Source organism: Cygnus atratus, chromosome 1, assembly GCF_013377495.2.
Source record: "Cygnus atratus isolate AKBS03 ecotype Queensland, Australia chromosome 1, CAtr_DNAZoo_HiC_assembly, whole genome shotgun sequence".
Lineage (NCBI taxonomy): Eukaryota > Metazoa > Chordata > Aves > Anseriformes > Anatidae > Cygnus > Cygnus atratus.
Genome location: NC_066362.1, coordinates 145,504,834 through 145,525,787, shown reverse-complemented (window position 1 = coordinate 145,525,787; position 20,954 = coordinate 145,504,834). Strand labels below are relative to the sequence as shown.

Here is a 20,954-nt window from a genome sequence, read left to right as displayed (position 1 = left end):
AGCCGGTTTTTTCCTTCTAATGAGTTTACCACACTGTTTCACGGTGATGGGCAAGTCTTCCAAATGGTCCATGTGACTGGACTTTCTACTGTTCTGCGTCACTAGAAAGATCTTCCTGAATGCTGTGCCTTTCCCGATGAAAAGGATTACTTTGCAGCAGCCAGGCACTGGATCTCTTGCAAAGATGTATTTGCTCACGGCCAAGATTTCCCTGCGATTCATTAGGTAATATGTATGCAGGTAACACACATGAACAAACCTTGGTTGTAATTGCAAAGAACTGCCTGAGCTGGCAGTCAAATTATTTTAATGAACATCCACTCATTTGATTGTCTGATACTTAGAAGCCAACCTGTGTTCTTTTGGAGGATTTTGTTAAGAAATTGTGTAACAAAGGTCACCTTTGTTAGCAAGGATGTGGGAATTTTATTTTGTCATAATGACAGTGCATTTAGCATTTGAGTATACCAGAAGATATACATCATTGCCAGAGGTTAGGAACAGAGAGATCAAAAAGTATGAAATATTTCTCATTTTCATATGAACTTTCTGGAGAAAAAGCAGATCTAGACAAAGAATGTCACAGAAGAGTGAAGTGACCTTCAATCTCCAGAGCTTAATCCTTTGTCCTTTGGGCCACTCTACTGTTGAATAGGATCATCAGCCCAAGGGTTTGATGCTGGCCATTTTACTTGCTTTGGCTTCACACTTTTTGTTGCTTCACCTTCAATTTGTCAACTCCCCTGCACAGGTACTGTTCCCTTGAAGTACTACAATAGCCATTAATCACGTTCTTGTCCACATGAAGTACATCTACAATAAACACAAGGAAGGGAGATGTTTTTAAAGTACGACAAATGCTCTTGAAAATGAGTGTTGTTTTCACAAAGAATTCTCAGAAGGACGTGAGAAAATAATATTTGCAATAGATCAATGCACAACATCTGTTCCACGGAGGGAATAATTCCTCTTATTAATAAAAATAAACTAGATCAAATATATGGTGTAGACACAAGAAAGAGAAGAAGTTGTTCCTCTGATCAGCTTTTCAGAAATGTAACAGAGGGAGAGACACAATTAAGATGTGAAATATTTGTAGGGGAAAAGCCAGTAACACTGCAGGATCAGCAATTTCACTCAAAGCATACAGCGGTCGCTCAAGCAGATGAGCTGCATACGATTAATGGCTTTTCAATCTCAGTTGTTTCTGTCTCCTCACGCTGCTATCACATATGTCCAAGTCAACTCATAGCATTTACAATTTTTTCATGAAGTATTTTCACGAAGTATTTAGCCACTTTGCCCAGGACTACGAGAGGTATGTAGCCACTAACATAATAGGAAGCAGCAATCTACACAGATGTTAAACATCTCAACATTGAGACCTCTAGTGCCTCTGGTACCCACCCTATTGTCAATGTATCCTATATCACCGCTGTACCTGTGAAAACCAGGGAACTTTACTGGGGCCTGGCTGCTACATGTTTTAAAATGCTGCCTTCCCACCTTCTGAAGCTGAGGCGGATTAAACCAGAGTTTCAGCATATCACTGCCTCAAGGAAAGAATTCAGGATGAAGTGAGCTGCTGCCGTTGGACCAGTTTCCCAACATTTTCAGTGCAATTATAAACAAGAGTAACAAAATTAGGATTGCAAAGTAGCAGAAAATAGAGCTGTAAATTAGAAGAGTAAATATTTTGCACATTAAAATATTCACCTTGGTGTTTAATGCTACTTAATGTTTCAAGCAGAGTGGTACTGATATGATTCGTAAATCAGAAGGGATGGGAGATTCTGTGCTAAGTAGTAAAATCTAGAGCATTTGGTAACTCAGCTGGGCAGGCAGGAGAAGGCTGAGAGGCTAGTAACGGATATAATAGAAATACAAGAAATAATAACTCCCTAAGAACAGGAAAGAAAAGAGAAGAGCAATAGAATAGGAAGCCTGATCTACAGTCAGAAAGGAAGCAAGACATTTAGAAAAGACAGCTAGGTTGTGCAAAGTAGAGATAGCATACAGGTAATTTTAGGGATTTATTTTAAGAAAATAAGAGCGAATTAAATGTGATGGCATATTCAAAGACTATTAGTTTAATAAATTGCTTACAAGTAAAACATTGCATAATGGGCAGAACAGATCCATGATCCATACGATCAAGGCTCCTCTTTTCGCTCAACTGTTAAGTCACAATGTGACCTTCCGTGAGTCACTTCAGGCTAGATCCCATAAAGGACTCAGGCAACTTAGGCCTGACTTTGGCAGATTTGAGGCACTGAAGTCTAAAAGTATGACCTAAACACTCTGCTCTGTTGCTTACTAACCCTGGAGAAACTTGTCACTCCAAAAAGGGATACACATCTGCTGCTCAGCTCTCCGAACACAGGCAGTTCTGTCAGCAAGGGCACGTTGTGCTTACTTCCAGGAGGCTATTGATGCTCATTTCTGGGCTGTACATTTAGGTTTTCATTTTGGGGAAACGCAGTGAAAAGGCCAACTGATGCAGGCTGGGATTTTGCTTCCATATGTGCTCAGGATCCAGCTGTCCTCCTGTTCTGTCTGGTTTTTAACAGCACAGTGTCACAGGTTCAACAGGAAGGACACAATGTCTCAGCTTAGCTTGAGCAGCAGCCTGGAAATGGCAAATGCATACCCGAAGACATGTTCCCTGTCCCCCTGCCCTTGACGGAGGGAGGAAGTGAGAATGGGAGCACTGGTCCCACTTTCACCTTTGAGCACATAACAAAACTGTGCTTCCATGTGGGACCTGCACCTATGAGAGTTTCAGGCTCTGAATCCAAGGAAAATGTTCCTTGCAGCCCCATCCTGGTTACCTAAAATGAGGAGACAGCAAGGAGTTCAGAAATATTCCTGTGATTATCATGCTCAACACAGAGCTGGTGTTAACTGTTCATCAGGTGAACTTCTTGCACTGACCTTTAGGAACACACTGTGCAACTACTAACATGGGCTTCTAGGCTAGTCTCCAATGGAAAAAATGTATAGATATTGCAGTTTTTAACTTGTAGGAGTACAGGTCTTTAACCTCATTTTACCCAAATTGCTACCTGATGTAAAAAGGAGATAGAGTAAATTACCAGTTTCTACAAAGGAATGACAATTATGTGGAAAGTGTATTGTGGTATTTGGATTAAAAAAACAAACAAACAAAAAAAAAACCTGAAAGTGTTAAAAAAAAACTTTACAAAGTGATTTTCTGCATAACTGAAATTTGATTTCACTCAAAATCTAGGTAAGAAGCAATGTCATTAAAAACGATGGACTGATTAAATGGCAAGGTTTGATTAAAAGTGGAATAACCTGTAAAAATATTACAAAATACAAGTATTGTATAGATTCCTGGAAAACGGAAGGGCTAGACAGAAGTATACTAAAAAAAAAAATCCTGTTTCAGTTCAGCACTCTGTATATTTTGATGTTATCACTCTGTGTTTACATATTAGGTTCTTTGGTCATTTTTGCAATTAACTGGTTTCCTAAAGAGTGAGGATACACACATAGATTATATTAATATTTAATTGTTCATGTAAATACTTTCTTGTGATAAGAAAGTATTTTGGTTAACTGATGCAGAATTGCTCATTCTCAGAAAAATTCCTGTTGTTTCACATCTCTTATTTTTTTCCTTTCAGTTTCAGTGATTAATTCCTGAAAGTGAAATGTAAAACCTATGAGACCTACGTTATGGAAGTGTTAGGTCTGTAAATAGGAGCATGAAAAAGACAGGTGCTACAAAACAAATATAAATTATTAGTAGTAACTGAGTTGAAGAAAAACTGGATTTAGACCAACATCACTACAGATTTGGAACAGCAACATTAGCTTGACCACACTGCACTTACTGCACGTTAAATTATACATTTTGCAGTCTAACCAGTAATAAAAAATGCTGAACATATATAATGCATCTAAATTAAAGGTGACCTGGAAAGAATCCATCATATGCCCTTTTTCTTAGTATTTAAATGATGATCTTAAATAGTGTATTTTTTTTTCCTCCCTACAGAGGTAGACTGTGGCGACCCACACCAAGTGCCTGCTGAAAGATGTGGCTGTTCAGGTCATATTAAAAGTTATTAAAGTACTCAAAGGTACTCTTTGGTCTAGAAGATTTTACCATGTCTGGAGAAACACTGAATTGTGCCAACACGAAAACCAAAGGAGTAAAAATGCACCAGTTTACACCACAACCTGGGTGATAGAGAACAGCCCACATGGCTGCTGTCAAAGGGAATAAAGTGGTTTTGCTTGCTTTAGCTACAATTAACTTCAGTAATAGTTTGACTTTTACAAAATTAGTAAGTTCCAGTCAATCCTTGAGAAAGTATCTACCTATCTACCTTAAAGTCTTTTACATTAAGCCATAGAGTAATATGCAGTTTTCCTAAGATTAAGTACAAAGTTGTAGCAAGGCTGAGCGAGCCCTTTGGTATTCCTAAACCTACGAAGTGCATGAAACCACAGCAGCTGAGGAAAACAAAGGCCCTCACAGGAATTCCTTCAGATATTAAAAATAAAAAAAAAAAGAGGGGGGGGGGGGCGATAAAGACACACTCCTGCTTCTCTTTAGACACATTTCTGCCGACTTCTGCCAATCCCTTCACCCACAGCAGCTGCACTCGGCTTATCAGGGCTGCGCCCCGCGGGCTCCGGACCCTGAGGCTCTCCGTTCGCCCCTTCCTTAGGGCCGGGGGGAAGCCCCCAGCCGCCCCGCGCCTCACGGCGGCAGGAGCCCGAGCAGCCCGGGGGGCTCCGGGTGCCATTCCCCAACCAGGGCGGCCGTTAGCGCCGTCACGACGGCTGCAGGCGGAGAGACGATGGAAGACGGGAACTAGGGAAAGGAATAGGGCCGCGCATGCCCGCCCGCCCCGCATGACGGAGAGCCGGGCTGGGCTGGGCTGCGTTGGCCGCGCCCGAGGGGAGCGGCGCGGGGGCGGCCGCGGCTCGGTGCTCTCCCGCCGGGGCGGGCAGAGCGAGGGGGCGGGAGCCCGGCGAGCCCTCCCCCCGGAGCCGGGCGGCTGCGGGCTCCGCTCGCCTTGCGAGGCGTTGCGGCGGGGCATGAGGGGCCGCGGGGCACCGCGCCGCAGCGGCGGCGGCAGCAGCAGCAGCAGCAGCAGCAGCAGAGACCGGTGCGAGGCTTAGCCCAGGAGCGGCGGCGGTGGCGGCGGCTCCCCGCATGTGGGCAGCGGGGCCAGGCAGGCAGCCCGGCGGCACCAGCGAGCACCCGGCGGCGCCGTGCTGAGCGCCCGGGCAGCGGCGGCCGCCCGCCATGGATTGCAGCCTCCTGCGGACCCTCGTCAGCCGCTACGTGAGTGCCCGCTCCGCGCCGCAGGCACCGGGCTCGGGGAGGGGGTTTCGGGGGGCCCCTGCGGGCGGGGGGTGCCCCTGAGGGGGCGGGGGGTGCCCGCGGGCTCCCCTCAGCCCTCCCCGGCCGCCCCGCGTCGGGGCGAGCCTCGGAGACGTGGTGAGCACGGCGGGTAAAAACTCCCTTTTTTATTTTTATTTGGTCGTATTCTTTGAGTCGAGCTGCGTTTTGTGAAGCTGGCAGGGGTGGATGTTGAGAAATAAGCCTGTCCTCTGGGAGATGTGCGTGGTGAAGATCAAACGCGCGAAGCCTGGGGGAAGGAGAGTTGACCTTACTTGGTGGCCGCCGCGTTTTCCCCCACCCAACTCGGTGGTGTTTTGAGAGTGGATCCAGTTGTAGACCGAGGTGTGTGAGTGAGAATCTGGTTTCACTGAACTCCTGACACGATCACAGCCGTGGGGCAGGACGCCGGGAAGCGCAGAGGTCTGTAACGCCATGGTCAGGGTCAGGCAGCAGCAGGGAAACTCCAGCTTCTCCTTGGGGATGCGGAAGAAACAAATGGGAGGCGATAGGAGTGAGAGGTAATAATGCCTGGCTTCTTTCTCTGCCTTGCTTCCCCAGCAGCTCCCGTCACTCCGTATTTCCAAATGCTTACAGCCCTTCCTCCCGTGCAGGAAGTACTGTAAGTCAGGAAACTTTCGTGCTCAGACCGAACAAAAGTGAATACTCTTAGTTTTGTGTATGTCGAGATATGGTCACGTAACACATGCTCTGAAGTCTTCTTTGTGTATGAAAGAAGAAAAATGGTAGAGGTGAAAAGATTATACTGGATCTTTTCGCTGTTTAGGGTATTCTGTGAGGTGAGGAGAGAATGGAGAGGTGAGTACTGAAAGCAGTCGTGTGTGTATGTGGATCCTTAGAAAGTAACCCCGGGGGAAGGAAGGAGGAGAAAACTAAATACAACGAGAGAAGCAGAAGTCTCTGTGGATATGCAAAGCTCAGGTGAACCGTGCTGAGCTCTGTTTAGAAACAGGCAGGATCGGTTCAGGTGTTGTGATCCCTCAGTGCTGATCTAACTGTAGGATTTAGCTGAAGATTTTCTTGTGTGTGTGCCTACATTTGGAGCCTTTACAAACCGTCTGGAAATCACACTGCATTCATTGTGCATAGAGCATACCGTGGTCTGCAAATCTTTTCTGCATAACATTGTTGCTAACCTCTCTTTCAAGCTAAGCATTGAATATGTTTGAAACAGGCTTGAGATTAACTACAGGATTTGTTTTAAAACACAAAGAAGTATGTAAGAAGATAGCATGCTGAAAATAACAAGGCACTTGAGCTTTTAAGTTGCAGACTGTCATCACCCTCCCACACTGCTAATGAAGGTAATTCAGCAGTCTAAAAACTGGACAAAACACTTAGCCTGTGTGAGGAAGCGTTCATATTTCCTAGATCACACTACTTTCTGCTTTGTTTTTATGCCAGTAGGCTATGTCTCGGTGACTGCCTGGCTGTTCCAGGCTGACGTGTATATTTTTACCTGTTGCTTCTTGTTCTGCTGCACTTCTATTATCTGGTCAGTTTCTTGGTGTTTTTTTTTCTTTTTGACTTTTTCTTCCAAGGTGGGAGCATTTAGGAAAAAGCTGTTGTAAATAAACCTGGTTTCATCATTTCAGTAAGGCCATTAAATCTGGCAAGCTGATAACTGTGTGTGTGGTTTTCTCTTCTTTCTATGGTTCAACTATTTTTGTACAGCTACAGCACTGAAAATGAAAATTAGTAGCTTGAGTGCCGTGCCTGAAACTGCCTGCTGTAAATGAGCAGCAGATGCACATGTCAGCGGTGCTGCTCCGTAGTTGTCCACCCAAGCTATATACAAAGCAGATACGCTTCAGAAGTCCGGATGCCCTTGCCTCTTGCCAGGCTGCTTTCCTGTAAGGGAGACCAGGCAGCAGGAGACCAGGGAGGGTGGTACATCCTGAGCATGTGTCCAGGTGAGCTCACGCGTGGGATAAGTAGAAGTTTGTGCAGAGCCGGCTTGGCAGTTGGTGCCCTAGGACTGCAGATGGTCACTCTCCAGGTCGTGCCGGAGGTTTGTCTGCTTGCAGTCTTCCCTGGAGCAGGTGAGCTCAGGCTGGAGATGCTGTCGAGGTAGCTGGGAGCTCTTAGGGCAGCAACACGTGGTCTCAGGGTAACAAACAGTTGCGTTGCACTGATGGAAGCTTCTCGTGCAACAATCTCTAAGACTTCTGTGTAACGGCTTTTCTTTCTCTTCTGCTGTATGTCACAGGGCGTGGAGACGTAAGTGACATACCAGCGCGTCCCGAATGTGCTGGAAGGTTCCCCAACCCCCTCGCCTTGTTGTTGTTGCGGTCAGCGCCCTGAAGCGGTGTGATAGCGCGCATCTCAAAGGCTGCTTGGAAGCGTGGTGATGGCTGGGTGCTGCCACTTCAAGCTGAAGTCAGTTTTCTGCTTAGTGCTTTCCAGTATGTCTGCTGTTCCACCTGCGCTCAGCTTCTTATGTTTGTTGTATCTTCCAGGTGTCGGAACATGCCAGTGATGTGGGTTGGGGCCATATTCAGCACGCTCCTCATAACATAGCTTGTATCTCTTCACCAAGAGATGGTGTAGCCTCCTAGGACAGAGGCAGTAATATCTCTTTTACCAATTTCTAAAAAGACATTTTGTTGTTCGGCCTCTTTATGGTCATCCTGTGGATTTCTTCTTTCACTGTAGGACTTTCCCCGTTCCATGGCTGCGGCCATACACAATTTGTAGGGCTTCCGTTAAAGAATAACGGGCTGTGCCAAAGGTGTCTGTTTCACTGCAGTGCAGCTGACCGAAAGTTCAGTGTAGTTCTCCAAATGCTTTCTGATCCTTCAGTTTGAAATATAACAATGCAAATTTTTAATTGGGTCTGAGATTAGCCTGTGTATTTTGCTGCTTTAAATGGTATCCACTGTACTAGAGGCACCTTTGAATAATGGAGTAGAACGTCTTTATATACAGCTTCCACTACATGGAACCACGGAATCACAATAAGCCTTCTGTAATTAAGACAGATTTTGACGACTGCATCGTTTAGATTACCTTCCCAAAGAGGGGAAATACCATTATGAGGTTTGTATAAAAATCCCCATTGGGAGTGGGGGGTATGTTTGATATCGCGTACTCTTTATTAGAACACAACCTCTCTTTCTGGACGTTGCGTTTGCATCAGACAGTGCGCTTCTCTGTCTTACCCTTGGGCTGTTTGGGCGCTCCCCAAAGACGTGCCCTATCCCAGGGAGGGCAGCCTGACGGTCTGAGGAGGCTGAGTTAATGCGCGCTGTCCCGTAAGCATCACACCGAGCCTGCTCAGGGGTGAGAGAGGCTTGTTAGTTAATATTAAAGCAGTAAATTATCTGGGTTGGGGAGGGGGACATCGTAATTAACACCATGTTCATAGAAGATTACCTTCTGTTTATGGTTGGGTTATTTGGGATACTCATTAGATAGCATTAAGCAATATATTGTGCCCATGTAACTGCTGTTGCGTTAGCTTTGTCTGGTAATCTTTTTTTTTTTTTTTTGCTGATCTTGAGACTTCTGAAGTTCTTCTTTATAGCTGAGAGATAGCTAACTCTTAAAATAAGTCTTTATACCATTCCTAAAAGGAACGTTATTTTTCCTGAGCTTAATAAAATGTGTGCAGATATCTCGTGTATTCAGATAGCTGTTTATGTCTGAATGTGGATTTGCGTATGCCTGAATGTTGTGGATTCGAATGTGCCCGGGCAAGCTGGGAAATGTCACTCTTAGCATATGTTTGTTTGGACACTAGATGGTCACTAAACATCTTGCAGCGGAAGGCAACAGTCTGGTCTGTATTTGTGAGACAGCTGGCCCCTCATCAGTAACTGCTGCTGCCCAGGTTGGTGCCTTTGGATGCCACAATAAATAACTACTGGGTCAAAGGTCCGTATTACTGAACGCTTTTGCCTCTGTTATGTAGTGTATTTAGTAATCCTGCCACTTTATTGCTTCTCTTATTACTTCAGGATTACGAAGCTGGGTGTTAAGTGTCTGTTGCCCGTGCAACTATCTCTAAATGTGTATATCAGCAAATGCAGTTTCACTTCGAAAAGGAAAGTGATTTATTACAGCTCGGTCCCCTGGGAAGCTTCTGGTCTGTTCGTTCTGCAGGTATTTTAGAAAAATCTGCTTTTGGGAGGATGGAATAAATGAGTTTACAAATGGCTGCTGTATTTGCTGCTTCTACAGAAGTGGGTCAGCTTTAATCGTAGTTTGAGAAGATGATCGATTAGTCTAACCAGAAAGTTATTTTAGGGGTTTTTAGCATGTTCACCGCTAAATTTCATGGTAGCCTGTGAGTTTTGGTCACTGATTTAACTGATAATGTTGTTTTTATTGGCAGAAAGATTCTGAAGCTGTTTTCTAATCAATTTCCTAAGTATTTTATATGTAGTCTTGATATAAACAAATATAAATAAATAAACTTCAGGGTTTTTTCATCTGTAGCGTTACCAACCTTTGTATCAACTGCTTTGGCCTGAAAGTTGGAGGAACTACAAGCCTCAGTGCTCTGAATTACTCGTCTAAAAAATGGTCCATTTATCAAGCATTTCAGATGACCTACAGTTTCCTGAGCTCAGTTAATACATCTGAGGGCACGCTCTCATTCCACTTCTTGCCTTTCCTCGTAGTCACTCAGCTTTTCCTGCTCTTTTGCAGGCTGGTGCTGAATGAGCACCGTCTAGATGTTCCTTAGTTGGGGTGCCTGTTCAAATGAACGCTGTTTTTCTTAGCTGTCACTTACAGTAAGATAAAAGGGCTGTTTTTTTTTTTCTTCCAGGAGTATGATTTGACAGAATTTTAAGCTGTTTTAAATGCCATATAAATGTGTTTATATCCTGCCTGTATTCAAACTTTCCTAACTGTACAAAAGATGTTCTCAGTAGGGGCTAGGCATGTGCTTACAAGCCAGTAATCAGTATCTTGCATTTTTTAAGCAGTTCTTTCTATCCCTGGTATGTAACGCACTTTTGATACCTCTTGTGGATGTCAGCGTCACGATGTTTTCTTGAGGCTTCCCATCTCGCCTTTCAGCTTTGCTGTTCGTGGATGCCAGTTGTTCTCGGTGCAGAAGGCTGACAGAATGTGTCTAAACAGCATGGGTAACTCCTGAATTCCTATTTCAATTCCTGTTTCCCCCTGGCATCATTGCCTTGTTATTCTCCCGTTTGCTGTTTTTCCTGGGGAATCGCTCTGTATTGTGTGCTGATCTGATGCTTTTCAGCCCAGCTTTTAAAGAGGGGAAGTTTGAAAGCTTTGCTTCCCTCAGGAGTTAATTCTGCTGAAACGCTGAGTGTGGCTGACGGGATTTGGTGCTTCTGCAAATCCAACTAGCTCTTGCACACTAGTAGTGCCTTTTTGTATATTCTTTCTTGTTTTGTAATGTACTCTTCAGATGTTTCACTATAATCTGAGGCAAAACAAGCAAACACCACCCCCCAACCCAAAGGAAAGGGAGAACTGTGTGGACTTCGTTCATCTCCCGCACCCATCAATTAGCTAATTTATACAAGAAAAACATTTTTTTTTGTTTTTGAGACTAAATGAATGAAAATAGGACGCTGTAAAACAGTCTCTGGCTTCTTGCAAGTGAACTATTATAAGCTGGTTGCTATTGACTACAAAATATTGCTCACCTATATGCAACAGATAGTTCTGCAATTTCAACTCTCCAAATGAAATGTTTGCTGCTATCAGAGTTTGTTTCAGTGACTTAAAATAGATCAAGAACTCCTAACCTTGCCATTTTTAGCATCAAAAGTACATGCAGTTTTTCTTCAGTGATGGGAACTGCATAGTCACTTCTGTCTTTTGTCAGTTCTTTTTATTGAAATACAGTTTTGCTCTTGTGCCTCTTCTGGGGGACAGCAGAACATCGATACTGAAAGCAGGAAGCCTTTTCAAAATCGTTCTTGGGAATGGAAGAGGGTAAGGTACAGCGTAGCACATTTATAGCTTAAAATCCCTGTTGACTGCTTCTCATTCATTCTTTGCTCCTGTCACGTAACAGTAATTGAAACGAGAAAAGCGGCAAGGTGAAGTGGGATTTTTCTAATGAGTCAGCCTTTTAAAGCTGGAACACTTAATAAAAAAAATAAATAAAACTGGGTTGACAAGTTAAGGGTTCCACAAATATAATAGCTGGCTACTGCTTGCGCTGTCAGGATGGGGATAACAGACCTGTTTAAGCTAACCAGACTTAAATGCAACTGGGAAACACGTGTGTCCCTGAGGTGCTGCAACCTGACCAGCAGTGCCATGCCTCCTCCGTGTCGCGTGCAGCGGTGGCAGGGAGAGGAAACAAAGCAAGCACCCCCACAGAAAGACGGAGCGGACGTTTTGGCACCTGTTACGCAACTGGATTTGATGTTACCGTTTGTTTTTGAACAAGAGGGCCTGCCTCTCATCATTTTAAGTCTTTTAGTCAGATTACGTTTTTCCAGAATAATACTTATTCTGTTGGTTTACCATTACACAGTGTAATGTAGTATTTCTATTTGTGTAATTGTCGAGGGACGTTTCAGCTGAAGTTCATCCCGAGCTGAGGCAGAATGACACTGGAATGCTATTATCTTCCCTGCTATAATTGCCATGGCAACACCTGCAGGTAGACGAGGCAAACCAAGGATCCTTTCTCTGTCACGCAGATACCACTTCTGTGTTTCTTCTTCCCTCTCAGTAATGACTCTGAGGCGCCTGTGGCCCAAACGTGCCCGGAGTTGTCGTGAAATGTGCTTTGCTAGCTTTTGTTCAATTTAACTTTGACTTTAATTTTGTAAGTGTCTATTTTCTGTGATACTATTTTAAAAATGCATGCCTTCTAGGAGAAGCTGGCAACCTAGCCTGGGTTGTCTTAGGAGATGGATGGGATGAGCCAGGGGCTAGGGAGTTTCTTTGGAACTTCACAGAAGACCATGGGCTACTAAAGCACTTACGTATCTTTTACGAATCTGGATGTTAATTTCACTGATCTTCCTTCAGCTTTCTTTACAACAGGGATGAGAGTATTGCCCAGCTCTTTTACAGAGAGAAGTTTTAAGGGCAGTTTAAAGCTTTGAGGTAAGGAAACACTGTCACAGGAAGAAAACTGAGTGCCAACATGGGCCTGTAATCCTTGTCTTTAGTGTGCCTTTTTCTTTGCTGGTAAGTGTTCCCCACTGCCAAAGGAACTGCATGCGATTTCAGAGAGCACACGTGCACACCTCTACAAGTAAGTGATGGAGGAATACAGGGAGTGTGTGGGGAATAATCAGGGGTAGCAGAAGAGAAAGCAATGTCAACAATTAAGCCAAGTTATGTCTAGTTACTGAGGCATACTGCGAAATTACATTCTGGGGTGCTTATTATGTTATTGTTGTAGCTACTTAAAAGCATGAGAACTGAAGAATTGGGAGGTTTCATAGGGACACCTTTCCATTTATTCTGCTATTCCCCATAGATTATCTTCTCTCTTTGAAATATGAGACTGGTTAATTTGTTTCTTTCATTAATCATTACTCATCTAGGTACAGGGTGGGGTGAGGGGAGAACAGTGTTTTGTTTTCCTGGTGGCACCGACTAATCTCTTTGCTTCAGTCAAAAGAGGATTTCATCTAACCTATTTAAAATAGAGGATTAAGGACAATTAGGTTCTTCCTCTACATTACTACTAAGATGGGATGTTGTGAAATCCTCTGAAAAGCACATCTGTTGAAGCACCAGTGAAGTTTTGCAAGATTAATGGTAATAATAATCAAAACAGTTATGCAGAAAAAGAAACTGTGTGTGAAGTACGTGTCCAGAAAGAAATATGGATGGACAGAGGACATGGAAAGGAATTGAGCTATTTACCCAGTAGCTCTTTGTCTCTAATGCCTCTAATTTATGTTGTGAAGTGGATGCGTAGATGAACCGAAATGGATTTCTTGTTATCTGAATTACATTAGCAACTTTCAGTTCATTCTTAACATTTTACGTAGCCCTTCATATCTTTTCAAAGTACTATTAATAAGTTGCTTGCACAAATGAACATTATGATTAAGTACAAACACTAATGGTAATCTATGCTTGTATACTGATTTTTGTGCCACTCATGATGGTTATGTGGCTTCTCTTGAGGTGGATCTGAGTTGGAAATGGCATTTGATAACTGACATTAGGCTGCTGTACTTGGCAGGAGGTCATTACAAAATAAAACCATGAGAAATACTACCACCGTTGGAAAACATGATGTGCATAAGATGGCATTAATGTAAAGGAAAAAATTGTTTTGTGCATTTCAGAGGAGATTTGGTTAAAAGAATGGACATTTGATAAGTGACAAATGACTTTCATGAGGTGTGAATAGTACGCAGCAAAGCTACAAAGAGGATATTGGAATGATGTCATAGAAATTGCTCTTGTGACCTTACACTTAATACTAACGATTGCAGGTAGGTTACTGATAATCACTGTTTCTTTGGTTTTGTTTTCTCCAGAACAGTAGTCTAGAGGGTCCGATCTACTCTTCTGTTTGAATGATCATAGAATCACAGGATTGTAGGGGTTGGAAGGGACCTCAAGAGAGCATCGTGTCCAACCCCCAAATATATGATAATACACTTGAATATATGATAATACACGTGAAGAAGGACGGGCCAGAAAAAGTTGAAGTCTGTTTATTTCATTTTATTTGTGAGGTGACTTGGAGTGGGCTCCTTGGCCCAGGCTGAAATAAAGTGTTTCCTGAGTCAGTGGAGGTTTGGGCTCTAGAGCGCTCCAGCTGACTTCAAGGAAAGTTGTGGTCTTCTGTTAAAATACATCTGATGTCTTTGCTTATGGCTTTGGCTTGATGCTATGCCAGTGCATACCTTCTACCTTCAGATGCTGTTTTAACCCTAGCACCTCTCAGATGAAGTCCTTTCGATAGCCTAAGTAGATCGGCCGGGTATCAAACTTTACTGTCAGGTGAAGGAAAGGGCACATCAAGTCAGTGGTAAAGTACAGCAAAGGCAGAGGAAACAGATTGTTGGGAAAGCTGATGTACTACTCATTCTGCTATTTATTTCTTTTTTAAGAGAGAGCAGACTACTTTAAATTTCACTGTTACGAAAGCTCTTATAAGCCAGGCTGCCGTTTAATCTTACTATAAAAATATGCCTACGTAGAAACAGCCCTCTTTCATTATGTGAAATATGATAGGTATGAGAGAAGATATTGCAAAGGTAGGCTCAAAGCAAGTGTATTGACCAAGTCATAACTAAAAGAATAATTAACTTTCATGCTGATGCTAGCAGAAATGTAGTATAAATAAGTTCAGGGAGGGCATTTTGCTTTGCTCAGAAAGGCTCCCTATGCTATAAGCAGATTTTGATTGATTAATGTTAATGCTTTTCTTCAGGTTAACGTTCAGCATTTTCTCTGTAAACATAGAATGCACTGAAATGCTATTGCTTCTCATTAGTGTTTGGTGTTTCAGATTAGTTACAGTTCCTTTCTAGCAAGTTACGTGTATCCTTTTTTGATTTATCAGTGAACTTTTAAGATTGCACGTAGTATTTACAAAATCTTTCACATTCCAGCCTCCTGGCCAGCAATGTGAAACTTTTTGGAAAGCTTAACTCTAATAAAAAAAAAAAGCTTCTCTTCATCTAGGTTTAAAGAAGAATCAAAAATTTCTCAGCTAACGAGTATTACAAATGTTGTCAAGCTAATTTAATGTTTGAAAATCTATATGCTGGATTTTAAATATACTGCCCAATTGACAAGAACGTTTAGTGTTTGTAGCCTTTCGTACTGAATTTTCAGCTAATTCCTGGCTACCTTAAACTGGAGCAGATCTAAGAGTTTGGGATCAGCCTACTCTTCCTTGTTGACTCTAAGCTGTTTGCAGGAATGTATATCTATCTTCTGTACAATAGATCTGTAGCCACTTAAATACGTGGCTCGTCTTCAGTATCATAGTTGGGAGTTAGGGGTGGAGAGGGCACTAAAGCTGGGATAGAAGAGGACTTTGTTCTTAACACTTCTTCTGAGCACAGCTGCTGAACTCTTTTATTTTACCTTCTAGGACTGAAAAAAACAGGGCTAATAATTTCATAATTTCACCTGCAATGCCGAAGTGTTGTTCATCTGAACGTGTTGAATGTTCCCTACGTGGAGCTGTTGGGTGACCAGGTATACTTGTTGGCCCAGAGGTGTCTCTGTGTTGGCAGCAAGAGGGAAGAAAGGAGATGGGAGAAGCTCTGTCCTTAGCCCAGCACTGCTCAGTCACATTAACATGATGCATAAATACGCTGCCTTGTTGATGCTTCCAGTTCTTGTCTGACATGAGGAGTTTAAGCCTGCATGCTTAGTGGCTGTAATGATGTAGAAATGAAGGGAAAGCTTCTGATGCTGTTGTGGAGCAATGCACATGAACATAGGCAGGTACAGACAGAGCTTTATGAAGGGCAACCTGGGTTGTGGTTTTGCATCTCCTGTCTCTTTCAGCCCAGGAGGTCTCAAATGTGAAGTGCTTGTCTTTTTTTTAGGAGGGTTCCAGCCTCTGACTTCTTCCCTAAGAAGTGGAAAGGCCACCACGAGCATTTTGACTTACTGTGTTAATGGTATCTGCTGAAACTTGTTCAAAGAGCTTTTATGTCAGTGTATGTATAATGTTAGTTAACTATATAAATGACTCGAGGCTAGGCTTCTGCTGGGTGTGTGAAATTAAAATATCAGTATTCCTTTGCCATTTTCCAGTCTAGAACAAACTTTAAGGCATTTAAAACGAAAAGTAATAATGCTTTTACCCGTGCTTTTTTTGTGTGTGTTAAAATTGACTAAAACCAGACAAGGTTTGGTTGAGTCACGGTTGTAGCTGAGTTACGAGGTGAGACGTTTGTGAATGCTTGCAGTGCTTTAAGACTCGTAAGACTGCAGCATTGGCTTTTCAGCTGGTTGCCTTCAGCCCCCAGTCAGAATACGTGGTGCTGCTGGTGAGGGCTTTGGTTGCTGCAGAACAGCAGCTGCTTGGTTATGCAGCTTGGAGTTGACTTTGGTGTTAAGGCAGGAAGCAGTGCCACTGAACTCTTCACCTCCAAATCCACATATGTGCCTTTGAGGCCTCAGGGGAAGAGCGGAGATGTGGGCTTCGGGGCCTCTGGGGAGCTCCCTGCTTGGTGCAGGGTGCCGAGATCTGCCCCGGGGTGGGAAGGCCCCCCCGTTGTGGCCCTGTTCCTGCTGCAGGCAGCCAAGTGTCGCCTCTTCCTTACGGTGGTAAAAGCCATGGTCTGGACTTCGCAGTTTCTCACAGCATGTAGAAAAGAGCAAATGGGAGCTCTGTACAGAGCTCTTCTGAGCTTTGAAGAGCTGTCAGAAGGAGTTTTGGCAGTGGAGACAGGTTTCACAGAAGTGTAGGGGTTGGAAGGGACCTCAAGAGATCATCGGGTCCAACCCCACTGCCACAGCAGGTTCCCTAGAGCAGGCTGCCCAGGTAGGCGTCCAGATGGGCCTTGAATATCTCCAGAGAAGGAGACGCCACAACCTCCCTGGGCAGTCTGTTTACTTGTTCATTTCCCTCCTCTTGTGCATGTGCTGTTGGCTTGTTGAGATATTATAATTTTACTTCACTGAGTGGCAGACCACGGGGCAATGCGTATGAGGGTGCGTTTATGAGAAGGTCACTTGCTTAGGGTTTGCAGGTGCAGAGCGTGTAGTAGGAGAAAGCTTCACTGTGAGGGAGGGAGTGCTGCCCCGTGCTGGGGTTCTTTAGGTGCTGATTTGAGCTGGGATGTGGCAACGTACCAAGGAGATGACCCGTGAGTCAGGGCTGATTTGGCAAGCTGCTGACATCCGTGAAACACTGGCTTGCCTTGTGGATAGCATCTGGCATCAGAAAAGGAGTAATTGGGAGAGGAGGGATAACACATCATGGGAATGACAAGGAGCTCTATGACTTATGGTATGAGGAGAAGAATTTGGGTACTGCCTACTGGAAGGAGCGTTACTTAAAACCCAGCCACCCTCCCCAAATGAACCCTGTGACGTGCGGTGTCTGGTAGCACTCGTGTGCCACGTGGCTTGACCTTCCTAAAGCTCTAAGTGCAATCAAAGCATAATGACTGTGGGGAAAATGGAGCAGCCATTATATGCTTAGCATCTCTTCCTGTGTGCATATGAGAACATGTTTTATTGCAATAGGGATGCTAGCCAGCACAGGAGTCTTCTGTCAGGACTGTAAAAACCCCGAGCACCTTCAGCCCTTTCACAGGCAGCTGTGGGAACTGGTAAAAGAAAGCTTTTTGGTTGTGTGAAGGCCAACATCAGAAACATAAAAATCAAGACTTTTTCCACATGGAGACAGGATGTACCTGATGTCTTTCACTAGGGATATTACAAATTCATTTATTTGTAAACTGAAAATAACTATTTAAACTTTGTGTTTCTAAAACTTTCAGAGGGTGGGAGGGGAGGAAACCATCACAGAATAAGATTCAGGATTTCAGAAGCCCTGTGCGGCTGTATTTCTTATGGGGCCTTTTAGCAGAATGTAGTCAGTTTATCAGTTTACCATCTTACTGATTTGTGCTGGGTTCTTCTTTCAGCACTGGAGAGCAGCAATGTGGTGTAGGAGCACAGAACTCCTCTGAGGGTCATCCTGCCCAGTCTGCTTGAAGCAGAGCAACTACTGCCAACAGGAGGTTGGATCATTCACTGCTTTGTCTAGTAGACTGTGTGTAGTATGCAGAGCAATAAAACATTTGTTTTTGAAGCATTTTTATGTCTGATATAATTTTTAACTTTTTCTATAAAAAGTGACCAGATGGCCTGGAGAGATCCCTTTCAACCTGTGTTATTTTGATTCTAAAATAAATTACGATTAACAAATCAACAGTTCTTAAAGAAGAAAATGTTTTCTTGCCTCTCTTGCAGCCATATCATGTTCTTCTCCAACCAGATGGTACTAAGACATCGTAGCTTAAAACAGGCTCTGTGGATGAAGCTGTGCAAGATCTTAGTGATAACCTACAGACTCAGCAAGTTGTTATTCTGAGCAGTAATTATACTGCGTGATGTGTTTGTTCATTCATGTTTTAAAGATTGCCGTAATAGAGGCTCACAGCAACTTCCCTGTGTACATGAGCTCAGTAAAAACTACCGTAGGCGGAGTTAAGGCTTTAATAGCAATGAACCTGACCAGGTTAAGGTATTTCTCCTGGCTCTTGTTGTTTCAGTTTAAACAAAATCCTGTAACAACCAAAATCGCAGTTGGTGCGTACCCTTTTCCATAAAGAACTTAATTTGGGAGCTGCTGATGCGTAAGCGTGGCCTGAGCGGCTGGAAGAGAGAAGCTATTGGCCTTAAATTAGTAACAAATGGTGTGAAAATGCCTGTGTCCTTGAGACTTAGGCTTGTTGGTCTCAGCTTTCCTGATGAGGTGGCTGTGTCCCTGTGGCATGCTGGCTGGGGGTGCACGTGCTCTGAAGTTACTGTGGAGCTGCTTTTGGGTTTGGAAACGAGGAGTGTGCGCGGCGTGGGAACGGGAGGAGGAAGTGGGAGGCGACGGCGGGTGAGCTCCGGCTGTCCATGTAAAGAGACTTATTTATTCAATCCTATTACCATAAAATATTGGATCAAACCAACAGGCTGTAAGCTGTTCCTGAAAGATTTCTTACTGCGTTAAGAGCCTGACAAGCATCTGGAAAGTTTCTGAGGCCCTAACCGGGATAAAAGATGGCAAAGATCATTTGACTATTTGGAAGGAAACTATGAAAGGAGACTACCTGATCTCAGTATACCTGGCTTATGTTTTCTTAAAGTAGTTTGGGGCATGTGAATACAGTGGATTTCTCTCTCTGTTTTAAAATCTTAGGGAGAAGGAAGGTGAAGGAGTGGAACAGAGGGAGCCCTGGGCAGGAAGAGAAGCCGGAGCACTTGATATCGCGTGCTTAAGTCATGTGGCGTGGCGTGTCCTTCTGTGGTTTCTGAGCTGGTGGCTGAGGGACAGCGGGCTATAAATACATCTCTGTCCTCTACTTATGTGGTCAGTTGAAGCTGCCTGGGACTCTTACTTAGAGCTGACCACTAAATTGGCAAATTAGGGCAGCGTTCATGCTTCTGTTGGAGTGGTTTTTTTTAAAAGTGCGAGTAGATTGCCTAAGTGGTTTAAATTGTGGGATGCTCTCTTAAAAGATTTGGGTTCTAAAAGAGGAGCAGGAAGCTTTGTGACAAACTACTCCAGGATGTAGATTCTGCTTCATCTTTTTGAGAATACTTCAGAGGGATTAATTCTCCTCCTGTACTGGGCTCAGCCTTTCCATCCAATTACATTAAACAAGTAAGCTGTTGCTATTTGCTAATGGAAGTAAAACAAATGTGCTTAAAATTCTGATCTCACCTTGCAAAGCACATGGGCATGCAGTCTGTTTGCAGCAGCCTTTAAAGCACTGATGTTCCTGAAAAGGATTACATTCTGAGGCTGGGCTCTAGAGTTTATACCAGAGAGGATACAACCCTGGGTCTGGATGGTATCACGTGGCTTGCTGAAGCACTGTTTGCTCAGTTTTGCTTCTCCAGGTGGTTCAGGATGTGCTGTTCTCCCGTGCACTGAGTAACCTTCAGGTCTTTAGGCCCAGATGTGTCTTACTCCAGTGCCTCAGTTTCCCTTTAGTGCCAGCTCAGCTATCTTACTATGGTTCCTGTCTCTCCTGAAAAGACTTACTTACAGGCTTCTGCCTGCTCAGGCCTCCTGTTTTATCCTTTCAGTTATCTTCCTTGTGTTTTAGACCTGTAGACTTTCTCTGTAGCTTTTGTCCTAGCTTGTCTATCCTCTCGCAAGCATCCCTGTTGGGCTGTTACAGGAAACAGGGCAGCGAACTCCAAAAGCACTCTCGCAGCCTGGCAGAGAAGTTGCCTCCCTCTTCGCCGGGAGTCTGGAGCTGATCTGGGTCATCTGATCCCCAGCTGACACAAATCAGCTGTTTGTGTGGTGGGTCTTGTGCAGGACGGATATATTGACCCTCCTTTCCTGGGGGGATCCTGCTGCCTTTGGGGCTTGGAGATCTGCAGCTGACAAAACATGCCGCTGTTACCTTCCTCCGGCTGAGCTGAAGCGCATGACCGAAAGGATTAGGCCATGCTCAGTTACTAAATATATTGTTGCCTGACATTTCTCTACTAAATAGAAAAACACAATGATAGCCGTCTCTTGTAATGGTAGGAGTACCTTCTGTTGGTGGACAACAGTGCCAAAATTTTATTTTAGTACCTTCTCGAGTTATTAGTGCAGGCAGTGGTGCAGCTGTCTTGGCAGGCTGTGCTAGGAAGGAGCGTAGTTCACGATTTCTTGGGCATCTGTCTGATGTATTTGGAAGTGGCAGTTCAGACTGGCAGCAAAAGAGGATTGGAAGCTGGGGTGATGAGCTTACAGCAGCTCAGGGCTACTTCGTTCTTCACAGTGCGGAAGTGTGGGTGTTCTCAGCCTCTGCTCTCAGAATGGGGGCTGCTTGCTGTTAGGACAGCGTTTTGCTCTGTCAGAAACCAGGCGCCCTGAAATAGCTGCCTTGACCTCAGGCTGAATGCTTGAAATTTGGCCTGGCACACCTGCTGGAAGGCA

At 44.1% G+C, this 20,954-nt stretch overlaps 1 protein-coding gene across 3 annotated transcripts in view; it reads left to right on the top strand.

Moving 5' to 3' along the window:
• The first annotated feature begins 5,015 nt into the window (after window positions 1-5,015).
• The window catches only part of ATP11A (ATPase phospholipid transporting 11A), a 128,153-nt gene continuing 112,214 nt past the window's right edge, over window positions 5,016-20,954 (top strand). For all 3 annotated transcript variants that reach the window (XM_035565551.2, XM_035565552.2, XM_035565553.2), the window contains exon 1: window positions 5,016-5,326. In XM_035565551.2, coding sequence (XP_035421444.1) covers window positions 5,288-5,326 — 39 coding nt within the window. In that variant the 5' untranslated portion in view covers window positions 5,016-5,287. The remainder of the gene's footprint in view (window positions 5,327-20,954) is intronic.